The sequence below is a fragment of the Delphinus delphis genome, chromosome 8, assembly GCF_949987515.2.
Source record: "Delphinus delphis chromosome 8, mDelDel1.2, whole genome shotgun sequence".
In the NCBI taxonomy this organism is placed as follows: domain Eukaryota; kingdom Metazoa; phylum Chordata; class Mammalia; order Artiodactyla; family Delphinidae; genus Delphinus; species Delphinus delphis.
In genome coordinates, this window is record NC_082690.1 from 13809502 (window position 1) to 13821584 (window position 12083).

A 12083-nucleotide genomic window follows, 5' to 3' on the forward strand; every position below is an offset into this window, starting at 1 on the left:
TGAATGTGATCTGGGTGAATGCCAACAGCACCTCATATATTATATAGCAGGTGCTTAACACACATTTGAAGTGAATGGCTACTGGACCTAACAGATGGTGTTAGGTGGTGAGACTAATGACTATTGCAGGTTTAGAGGCAAGTATCCAGCGAACAAGGCATTTCAAGCAGTTTTCGAGGCGTCTTCAACCCAATCTCAATAGCACACCAAGGGCCCCATGAAAGGATTATTCTGCTTACTCCATGTTCGCCCACTTAGCTCCTAAACTAGCCGACTAATTTTCCATCTCATTCCTTGTTCTGTTTCTCGTCATCTTCCTGGGTCTAACCACACTGCTTATTCCATAGTTACACCCTTACTTTCCACTTAAGAAGGACACACATGCTCATCTTTCCTGGACCTAAATTCTGTCCCATCAATCGACTATGCAATGCTCTCCCCAGCCTGACCTAAGAACCTGGGCTAACCCATAGCTCACCTTCCCCATCTATCCTGTCCTGTCGAGCTGGTGGACCCGTTTGGCAACACGGTCTGAGAGGTGAAATGCTGGATTTGGAGATAGGCCCCCTAGGCTCAAGCACAGCTTTTCTCTCCACTTATTCTGTGACCTTGGACAAGTAACTTATCAGCTCTGAATCTCAGTTCTCTCCTCTAGAATGGGAAGAACCACATCTCCCCTGCAGGTGGGATAAGACTAAGATAACACATATGGAAACAGCATCACCTCAGACACAGAACCAATGCATTTGCCTCCCCTTTTCCTTGGTTACTGATGAGAATTTCTACAGTCAGTCTGCTTTATGCCAACTCTACAGGTTTGTGCCATGAAAACTTTTGAAGCACTTGACAGTTCAGTTTATTAACTGATTAAATTGCTAGAGTATTTCCAGGTGCACCTTAGGTTCATTTTGTGCTTCCCTCCACCATCTTGAAACACAACGTCAACCAGTAAATGTCTCAAAGGGGCCCATAATCTGTATTATTAATGAAATCAATGAAATATGATGCTAAGTGGAGGGTATGCAGGTGCCCTGAGTGAGGCTTCCGGTTTACAGAACTACTAGGGTCAGAAATGGCAGAGTTCAAGCGTGAACCATATTATTGCCTATATTCATGGGCTTGGTTTCTGATCAGTCTTGAAGAAGTCATCTGCTTTTATCAAATAACAGAGGGAACATTGGAAAATGTGGGGAGGGCACTAATGTTCCCCCTAACAGGCTAAGCGTGATGAAACACTGTGGTGAGGCCAGATTATTCAGTTTAACCTTTGTAACAACCCTCTGAGGTACATATTAGAAACCTGAATTTAAAAATGCGATCATTGAGACTCTGAGAGGTTAACTAACCTATCCAAGGCCCCACAGCCAGGAAGCAGGGTGCATTCCCAGATCTGCCTGACTCCATCCCATGCCCTTCACATGACACAGGTATAAGGGAAGCCTATAATTTATAGAGCTCTGAGTGAGGTACCAATCAATCAAGAGAAGGGGTGTGACACTACTATATATACAACAGATAACCAACAAGGACCTACTGTCTAGCACAGGGGACTATACTCAATATTTTGTAATAACCTGTAAGGGAAAGAATCTGAAAAAGAATAGATATATACCTGAAACACTTTCCTGAAACTAACTTACACCTGAAACTAACACAACATTGTAAATCAACTACACTTCGAAAAATCAAAAGGGAGAGAAGTGGTGTGTAACATACCAACAAAGGTGCACATCCTGTGCACCAATTTCCCCACATGAGATGATTTCCTCCATTCCTGCTTCTTCCCCGGCTGCTTGGTTGCAGGACAACCTTGCGTGAGGGCAGACTTGGAAAAGGACAGCCCTATACAATGTGGCTCTCCATGGTGTGTGTGGGAAGGGTACATGTCTGAAACACTGGGGGACATTTCCAGACCTCCTCCACAGTCACAGAGTCACACACGTGCTCCCCCTCACCTTCTGATAGAGGAACCATCAGCAGGGGAAGGCCTAAAGCAGGGACATTCATTACAAGGCGCAGCTGGGATACCTTTCTGGAAGCCAAGCATCTCTACCTTCCTATAACAAACCGACGGCGCGGTCAGCAAGGGGAATGCCAGAGCTTTCCTGCCCACTCTCAGCTACCTGCTCTGACCCAGAGCAGACGGACCAGTGAGATCCACAGATGATGTGAAAGCCATCTCCTCCGATCACATCAGTCCCCTTTCACAGTAAACCTGTCACCAGGGACACTAATAGCAAAATTAATTCACTTGAGTCCTACCATCTCTTCCATCTCCTTTCCACTGCTAGTAGAGATGTCGGACATCAGAGAAATGGCCAAAGGGCAGGACTCGATGCTTTCACTGCCCAGGGCCTGGGTTCAATCCCTGGTTGGGGAGCTCAGATCTCACAAGCTAGCTGTGTGGTGTGGAATACACCAAGGGCATCCATGTGCCCTTTAATAATTAATCTATTAATAACTAATCAATTAGCCCTTCCATAATTAAGGACTGGGTACTAATCCCTGATGACTTGGAAGGACGTGGATTGGCTTTTTTTAAAAACCTTAAGAATGCCCATCTCAAGTCACTGTGAACCTGGTTCTAGAAACAGGGGCTGTTGACTTCAAGGCTGCATTCGACGGTTTGAGCTACCCTGAGCCTGCCTGGGTGGAGCTACCCGAAGAGGCTGTTCCTCTCCTGCATACCGACTGGCATGCCAATCCCATAGCCCTTGGTGTCCAGCAGGCCCCCAATCTGAGTGAGGTTGCAGTTGCGCTGCCGATAGTACTCATTCATGGTGGATTCCAGAAGGAAGGCGTAGTTGGAATTCAACACCCTGGCGATCCCCTCCTCCGTGCTCTTCACGAACACACTCGGCTGCTTGGAGTACATGTAATTCCACATGCGCTGGTAGGTCTGATAGCGGGAATTCTGGGAAAAGAACGCAAGGAAGCAGGTTGAGGAAAGAGAAAGGAGATGGCGGCCTGGAAAGGGAGGGCATCCAAGTGGCCCCTAAAATTCTGGCCCTTCTGCTCCCCAGTCCCCTCCTTATACTCAAGAACCTGTTCCCTTTCATCTCACAACATCACTGCTGAATGGCAGGAGGAGAGGGTCGTGCCTTTGATACCTTTTACAAAGACAAAGAAGGAACAGGGTCTGAAGGTGTGTAAACTCTGCCTACTGCTTCGATCATTGGTTCTTGCTTCATCCACCCATCTTCCATTGCCAACCTCCATGTTCTGACCAAAGTGAGAATGGAAATTCTGGCTGTGTCCTCTACTGTCCTTCAGCACAGAGGCAGCAAACTCAGGTTCATTCTGGACTTTTAAGAGACGTCATCTGAAGGAGCAGTGCCGGCTCTTCTCTATCAACCCTAAACTAATCCGTCAATCACATATCCAATGTTGGCTTCTAGTTTACAAATAATAACAAGACTGAGAGAATTCTGGGGGTCTAGCCAAACCCTGTGTCTGCATGATGTCTTCACTGGTCCCTGTGCCAGTACCCCTGAGACTTGTATGGGAAACAGAAAACTGAAGGCCTTGGACTCGTTTAGTGTGATAATGAACTTCTTGGGTCACAGGTTGGATAGACACTCACTGACTCCAGGGGAATCTGCTTCCCTAGAGAGCCTGAAGCGAATGCAAACTACTCCTAGGTCTGGCCCGGCTCTGCCTGCCTTGGTAGCCTGCCAGCTGACACACCATGGTGGCAGGGCCGGCTCCTGAGCCTTGCAAGGGAACCTCGGAGAAGCCAAAAGGGTCCTGATCTGAGATCTATCTAGTCTGGGATCAATGAAACCAGCTGGGCTTAATCTAAATTTCCTTACATGTTAGTCATTTGTGTATTACCCCAATCTTGCTTTGTCTAAGCACTACTTATAAAATGTAGCCTACTTAAAAAATGTAAATGCCTACGTTAGCCTCATCTTGTGCAGAAATAGAAATAAAAGTACAGGTTAGAGTCACTGCATATTTTTTTCTAATACTCATTACAATAAATATGAAACCACTGCAATTAAAAAATAGTTCTACCACTAAAATCGTCTCAAGGAGCACTAACCGTTCATGTATAACACTTTGGGACAAGGCTGATATTAACCCAAGTGCTCTGGGGACCTGGTTCCATGGGTATTTGGGGGAGCAGGGGAAAAATGAGCCCCATGAGAACCTCCAAACGAGGTGTTCGAAAGGGATGATGGGGTGAGGCAAGATGTTTTTGTCTCCAGTGGACAGACATCTCCACTTTATCCTGCCCGATTCCTGACGCTGGTGAGCAACCATGTGGGTTTACTTGGAAGAAGGTCATGCTGGAGCCTCCGTGAATCGTGCCATACTCGATGGCGGTCTGGTCCGCCAGGTCGTCCACCGACTCGATGGGCACATCCATGCGCTGCACGGTCAGGAAGGCTGCCAGGTTGGCCGTGTAGGATGAGATGATGATCAGCGTGAATGCCCACCTAGGTAGGAAAAGACCGAGACGTCATCATTGCCGGGGCAGCCCAGGAGTCTTAAACCCCATCCCCAGTCCTGCTGCGACACGGGAGAGACCAGGTGGCCCTCTTCTGAGGGGCCTAGTGGGGGAAGAGAGAGGAGGCAGGGCATTTGCTGTCAACAGAAACGAACGGCTTGGGAGGGTGGCCTAGAAGAAGACAGTGGTTTTCTTTCTCTTATTTCCTAAAGGAGGTGATTACTGGGTTTCTACTCAAAAGAGGTGTGTCCATGAACATGAGACAGCTTGAGAGATGGTGAGGAATGAGCTAGTGAATGAGCTAAGGGTGCCAGCCCTGGAGGCTCTGTTCAGAGCTAGACCTGGGACGCCACCCGCAGCCCCGTCATGATGCAGCCGACATTCAGAGCAGCATCGCCATGGACTGAGCACCTACTGTGAGCCACACCCACTATCTCCTGTACTCCCTACAACTCAGGGAGGTGAAAATCTTATCCTGATTTTACAGAAGAGAAAACGGAGGCTCAGAGAAGTAAAGTCACGTGGCCAAATGCCTGAGAAATTTGTATTCTAGAACCGGTTCTACAAATTGTAACAGCAGAAACTCTTCAAGATGAGCTGGTGAAAAGCACCTGCGGACTGCTGAGAAGTTGGAATTAGAAAATGCTTTTAGGGCTTCCCTGGTGGCGCAGTGGTTGGGAGTCCGCCTGCCGATGCGGGGGACACGGGTTCGTGCCCCGCTCCGGGAGGATCCCACATGCCGCGGAGCGGCTGGGCCCGTGAGCCATGGCCGCTGGGCCTGCGCGTCGGAGCCTGTGCTCCGCGGCGGGAGGGGCCGCAACAGTGAGAGGCCCGCGTACCGGAAAAAGAAAATGCTTTTACAATGGTCTTGCTATTTCAGAATGGAAGGTTGTTTTATTGGGCAGATCGGACTTATTTAAAATTAGAATAGTTTTGCAACTCAGGCAGCATACATGCTAAAGTCATTAAAACCAGTTTGCTCACTAAGTAGGTTAAACAAGACTTCTACCATCTGGTCAGCAGTGTGGAACTGCTTCCTAATCCATTTGTTTATAGGGGTTCAAAGATATATGTAAGCACAACTGAGGCTGGATAATCGCCAAATTCTGAACCAGTGGAGTCTGAATTAATGAGGCTTCACTCAGTATGAAGACATTGCCAACCAAGGCATAGTGTTTGCCAGGGGCTGCAGCAGCCGGCAGCTTCCAGGTGGATTTCCAAGAGCAGGAAGTCCCATTGTCCCCTTTGCCACGTGTCCAAGAATTCCTTCAGGCTGCCTCCCAGGAGTGAAGGAACAGGGGCATCCCTCAACTTGATGGGCGCATCCACATGCGCCAGATCACCAGTAAGGGATCTGGTTTTAGTTCTGGCTTTGTCCGGTTCCACCTGTGAGACCTTGGGGAAAAGCCACACACTTCCTCTGAGCTCGTTTGCTTGTCTAATAAATGGGGGATACTAATGTCTGGTCCACCTGTCTTTGGAGTGTTGTGAGATCAGGTGAGATAATATGTCATTAGTGACTAATAATCTGTAAAGGATGAGATGAGTGTGAGATACAGAGACATGTAGAGATGCAACGAAAATCATTTGTCTACCTTTCCTACTTGTGACCTGTAAGGGCCAGGAGTCCCTCCATCTGCAAAACCTGTTCTCCTTGCTCCTGCCTGGGCTCTTACAGTCTCTTGGAAGTTGTTTCTCATGAGCTTCCCCCAGAGGAGGCTGGGGTGGTGGTGGTGAGTGGTCCCCAGGTGGAGGCGTGCATTCGGAAGCTGCTCTGCCACACTGTCGTGGGTTAGTGAGCCCTGGGTGTGGACATGACCTCAGAGCTGGCTGGGGAGCTTCCCCCAGCCCCATGGCTACACTCTGGCATCCGTTCCGCCCTGGGCAGCCATGTGGCTGCTTTTGCCACTGGTCACAAAGGACGGGTCAGAGAGAGTAAGTAGCTCATTGCAAGCCCGTCACCTTTGCTGACAAAGCAAATCATGCCCACTCTCCCTCCAGAGGGGCCAGTGGAGACTTGCTCCTGGGTGAAAGGGGCATCATCACTGTGAAGCTGGCATTCTCGGCATTTTCCGTTGCTTGCTCTGGGTGAGGGTGCCACGGTAGGCCACGATGGCCCTGTTTTCTGACCTCCCACTCCCCAGGGAGCCAACCTAACTGAGGCCCTGATTTTATAACCAAGAATTCCAAGAGGCAGAGGGGCGCACCAACACCCCTGGGTCGGGCTGGGAAGGGCCGAGCCTCCCTTCCACAGACGCTCTGGAGCAGCATAACCGAGCCACCTGGGGCCAGCTCTTTAAAGCACTGCTGAGCCAGTGGGCTGAGCCAACAGCCTGCAGGACAGGTGGTTCCCCTCAGCACCGGGGCAGACTTTCGCTGGAGGAGGGAATTCCTCGGGGTGGGAGCTGACAGGTGAAGGCAGCAGGCAATGGAGCCCTGCGTGCAGCACATGGGAACAAGCACCTCTGGAAGGGAAAGCCCAAGCAGAAAGGGATCAGAATCTGCCGCTGACTTCTCATCTATGGGTTTCTGCCCAGATTTCCTGGATTTTGAGGGAGCTCTGTGGCTGTGCCTGACAAGACCATCCTTTCTGCCAGGGAACGTGAGACCCAGCTCTCCACAGTGATCCGCTCAGTGACTCCTGGGCACAACCTGATAATGGGTGAACACCTTGCCCCAAGGGTTTAAATCCTACTGTATCAGTCCCAGCTGTGCTTCCACCTGCCCATCAGCCCCAGTCCAGTGGCTCCTAGGTAACTGTCCAGATCCCACACTGTCCCCAGCACCCATGCCCCTTTCCTTTTCCTCTGGCTTGCACGGGCTGAGAAGGAGAGGAGCGAATGAAGGTTGTAAGTCCTATAAGCTGTGACAACAAACTTGACAGTGGGTTTTTAAGTGAGGATGGGAAACTTGCCTTTCAACACTACATCGGTATTTCATTTCCCCCCATAGTGGCCTAATAGCAATGATTAGTCCAAACATTTATGTAGCACTTCCAAATTTTCAGAGAACTTTCCCACACATCAAATCATTCCACCATGTTCCTTTTGCCCTGCCAAGAGGAGAAGGGAGCTCCAGGAAGAGGCTGGCTGACTGTCCGTGTAGACCACGATGGCAACTTGTTCCCTGAGGTCCTGTCCAACTCCGAGCTACTAACAGCTTGCGTTTTCCCACACCTGCTAAGGTGGATGGGTCTGGCGGGCCCCCAGAGCCAGGTGCAGAGGGGCAAAGCTCCAGAAAGCTGCTGGAGGGGGCGTGGGCTTGGATTTCTCCTGCAGGGACTTCCTGCTACATGCTTACATTTGCATAAATCTGCATATGTGTTCACAGGCCCTGCCTCTCAACCTCTGGTCATTTTCAGGTCAGGAAGTTATAACTGCTTTTGCTGTGGGCCGTCAAGGCATTTTCTCACTCGGTCTCCTTTCCTGCCTTAGCTCCCCTCTGCATCTAGACCTCCAAGGCAGAGAACAGAGAAGGAGAAAAGATGGCACAAAGCGCACCCAGCCACTGCCCCCAAACCCTCTGTGCTGGCAGAGGCTGTCCTAGGGCAGAGCTGAGGTTCCTGCCTACCTGAAGCTGGATCAGGGCTCATCGGAGGACCCAGGATCTTACCAGACGCCACTGACGCAGCGGGTGGATAAGGCGCGAGGCGCGATGGTGGAGCCCTGCTGCATGAAGCCCCCGACCGGGAACCAGAGGCTGTTGCCGAGGGAGTACTGATTCACCAGGAGGTTGCACCGGCCCTGGGCACAGGGGTGGGGTGTGTACCACTCGTAGGGCGTCAACCTGTGAAAGAAAGGGACACATACCAGTGCTGCGGAGGATGGGCGTGAAGGAAGGGGTGCTGAGGGTTTGAGGGCGCTCCCCTGCCTGGCCTCGCCCCGAGACCTTGGTAGCTGGCCTGTGGCCTTGGCTAAGCCCCTCCCCTCTAAGGGACTTGGGTGTTCCCCCTGAAAAATGAGAAAGTTGGACTATGTTGGCAGTTTGGGAACTGTTTTTCTTTAATCAAAGAAACATCTTAGTTTTTTCAAAATAAATCAAGTCACAGAATAGACGGCTGGGAATTGCTTGTTCTGCCTCCTTCAGTTCCCCAAAGTGACCAGAGAGAGACCCTACAGCCCCACGGAGCCATGGCTTGAAAGCCGTCGGCCTAGAGTAGTAATTCTCAAACTTTAACTGACATCAGAATCACCAAGAGGGCTTGGGAGAGCACAGATGGCGGCAAAAGCGTCTGATTCGGCGCATTGGGTTGAGGCCTAGAACCTGCAAGTGCCTAGCTGATGTGGATGCCACTGGTCCAGGGACCACACTTTGTGAACCACTGGCCCAGATGGTCCCTCAGGCTCAGGCCCTGGTTCTCAACCCTGTCTGTGTTTCAGACTCACCTGGGAGCTTTTTTTTTTTTTTTTTTTGCGGTACGCGGGCCTCTCACTGTTGTGGCCTCTCCCGTTGCAGAGCACAGGCTCTGGACACACAGGCACAGAGGCCATGGCTCACAGGCCCAGCCGCTCTGCGGCATGTGGGGTCTTCCCGGACCGGGGCACGAACCCGTGTCCCCTGCATCGGCAGGCAGACTCAACCACTGCGCCACCAGGGAAGCTCTGGGAACTTCTGAAATAATGCCAATACCTGGATTCCACACCCAGAGGTTCTGATTTAATTTGTCCAGGTAAGGCCTGGATATCAGCATTTTTAGGGCTCCCCAGCTGAGCATGATGGGCACACGGGGTTGAGAAGGGTGGCGCTCCCCCCCGCTGTCGCTCGCAGCCTCACGCTGGCCTCTCTCTCCCAGCGGTACCTCTAATGCCCTTTCTTCCTGCCCACCAGACACATGCTCTCCCTCTTCCGCCCCAGCCTGTCTCCCACACAAAGCCTTCCAGCTCTGATGTGAGAGACGCGTCTGGGCGTGTGCTGAGCAGAGCAGGGCAGGTCTGCCTCTTCACAGGGTGTTACCATCATCCCCGGCCTTCCCTTCAGCCTAGTGCGCACGTGCCGTGCTGCAGGGCCGGCCCACATTCCCATCGCTGCCGCCTGTTCCCGAATACAAGGCCAATGTGCCATCGCTGGCCCCTGCCCCAAGATGTGCCCCTTCTCTTCGTGGCCTGCGGGGCTGGCTTGTGCCCGTGGTGCCTCACCTCGGTGGTTCCCAAGCCTACGGGCCATTGGAAGTGAGCTCCAAAAATACAGATTTCCAGGCCCCATCCCTAGAGATTTGGAGACGATCAGACATAGAAATTCAAGTTTTTTAAAGCTCCCTGTGTGACTGTGGTATCAGCTGGCTTGGGAACGGCTGCCTTAGAGCAGTGGTTTTCAAATATCTTTTCACCTCTAAAATCTTACCCGGAAGTACAATATATAAGAGAAAAGTGGAGCTGGTCTGAATGAAGACGGGCTGAGGTCCCAGAGCTCTGGCTGTCCAGCCTCTTCACATCGCCCCTCCACGTCTCTGTAAACTTCCAGGAGCCTCCACGCTCGGGGAACCCTGTCTGAAAGCCACTACCTTGGGCCAGATTACCCTACGCTCAGATATTACGTATATAGGATATTATAGATATATGTATATATAGGATGTATGATCAGACCTTTTGTACAGTTTCTTCTTGGTTAATCTTTTTGTTAATTCTGGATCCTAGGGGGCAGTGTGTGCATGTGTGTGTGTGTTTGTGTGTGTGTGTGTTTGTGTGTATGTGTAGGGCAGAGAAGAGGGGCTGTTTAAGCCCCCAGGGCTGATTGAAAAGCTTCAGGCTGTGGCAGGCGTGGTGAAGCAGCCGTGTGTGTGTGTGTGTGTGTGTGTGTGTGTGTGTGTGTGTGTGTGTGTCTGGTAACCAAGCCCTAAGACCATTTGCAGGCCTCCGAGGTCACCTGAGAGCCATGGCTTACTACACACAGGGGCTCAATCAAAGGGAGCAAGACCGAACTGCAGGGCAGCGGAGACAGGACTCAGGCAGACAGTTTCGTTTGAGCAGCCGCAGGCAGTGCGGCCAAGTGCAGAGGGGAAGCCTCGCCAGTCGACACGGACGACAGATACTTGACAGTGGCAATGCCTACAGGCCCGGGGTGGGGGGCAGTGGCGCCCAAGTGCCAAAGCATCAGCAGCCTTTGAAGACGACCAGGTTGTAAGCAAGGCCTTTCCCTGTTTGGTTGGATCTCATGGGCCAGGGAGGACATCCTGAACTTGGCTTTGATCTCCACTGGAAGAGGCTCAGACTGAGTGATTTCAATGCCTCTCGGGCAGGCTGGGAACTGCCCCGGAGTTTGGAACCCCGCAGTTCCTTGGGGCTCCATCTTCTAACCGGAGGGAGCACAGTCTCCCCTCAAGCACTGAATAGACATGCTCTTGGGGAAGACCCTACCCCACAGAGGTGGAATGTTCACTACAGAGTCATCGGGCCCTGCTTCTGTGGCCCCGAGGCAAAGGAGACCGCTGGACCAGAGCCACTGTCAGCCCTTTAGAAGCTCCTCCAGGGTGGTGAGCTGAGCGCTGGGTGGGAATCGGGGATCTGAGTGAACGACCCTGAGCCACAAGAGCTTGTTCTGCTTCTGGAGGGTCAGCTGGCTCTCCTGAAGCCCAGGCTGGTCCAACCGAGCCTCAGAGAGAAACAACCCTCTCTGTGCCTCTTGCTGGGATGCCCCTCGGCTTCTTCTGTAGGCCCAGGGACAGTCTCTGGTTTCCGGGGACGGGGGCGGGGGCGCTGCTTCTCTCCCCAACCCCTGACCTGGACCATGTGTCTCAACTCAGCACTGCTTGCCAATGCTTCTCTCTGTCCTGCCCCCCCGCTGCCAGCCGCCCTCCACAGTCCCCATTCAACAAGGCAGCTGTGCTTTCACAGACAGACTCGGGCTGGGGAAGGGCCAGGCCCTCTGCAGAGGAGGCCTCCAGTCCCCCACTCCAGATTCGCAGGCTCTGCTTCTTGTCATTCAGCACTTTGTAGCAGATCCTGGCAAGGACGGATGCCAGGGCTGCCAAAGGCTCGGAACTTAATCGGAGTGATCTTCCTGCCACCTTCCCCCCCTCCTCTCTCTCCCAAAGCTCCTACACAAGCAGGCGGGCTGGAGACTGGGGAACGAGAGGGGCAAGAGGCAGGGGCGCAGAAGCAAATGCGGACAAGCTCGCCTGTCTTCTCTGCGCATAGTAGGGGATGTGGGCAAAGACGGATGGATGGGCAGTGCCAGGTCAACAGCTGGGCAGAGTGGTTCAGGTCCTGAGTCCCTCTCCTGTCCCTCTGGTTTGGCACCAAGGGCTTCTCAACCCACCGTTCTGCGGCTCCCCACCCCCTCCCATGCAGTTCCCAGAGGTGGACACGAGGTGGCGGTGTGAGGACAGGGAAGGGGAGAGGAGAGTACCGAGCCACTAGGAAGAGGACACAGCTGACGGCCAGATAGGCTAGAAGCATGAAGAGCCAGACGCCAGGAGAAAAAGGGTCCAGGAAGGAGAAATAGCCGGGTCTGCGGCCCTGGAAATGGAAATAAAAACAAGATTCACCGTCTACATTCAGTCAGCATGACCCTTGGGAAGGGCAGGGCAGGGCAGAGGGGATGGTGACCTGGGTCTGGCCCCAGATTGCGTTGCCTCGGGTTATGGGTGATTGGTTTAAATGACACAGGGCTGAAGGTGTAGAGGGGGCTGCTC

The 12083-nt window shown here is 52.3% G+C and overlaps 1 protein-coding gene across 3 annotated transcripts in view; it reads right to left on the bottom strand.

Annotated features, from left to right (window-relative positions):
- Positions 1-12083, bottom strand: part of GRIK4 (glutamate ionotropic receptor kainate type subunit 4) — a 312480-nt gene that overhangs the window by 21263 nt on the left and 279134 nt on the right. For all 3 annotated transcript variants that reach the window (XM_060017132.1, XM_060017131.1, XM_060017134.1), the window contains exons 13-16: positions 11798-11907; positions 8066-8239; positions 4277-4442; positions 2689-2914 (exon numbers count right to left, since the gene is read on the bottom strand). In XM_060017132.1, coding sequence (XP_059873115.1) covers positions 2689-2914; positions 4277-4442; positions 8066-8239; positions 11798-11907 — 676 coding nt within the window. The remainder of the gene's footprint in view (positions 1-2688; positions 2915-4276; positions 4443-8065; positions 8240-11797; positions 11908-12083) is intronic.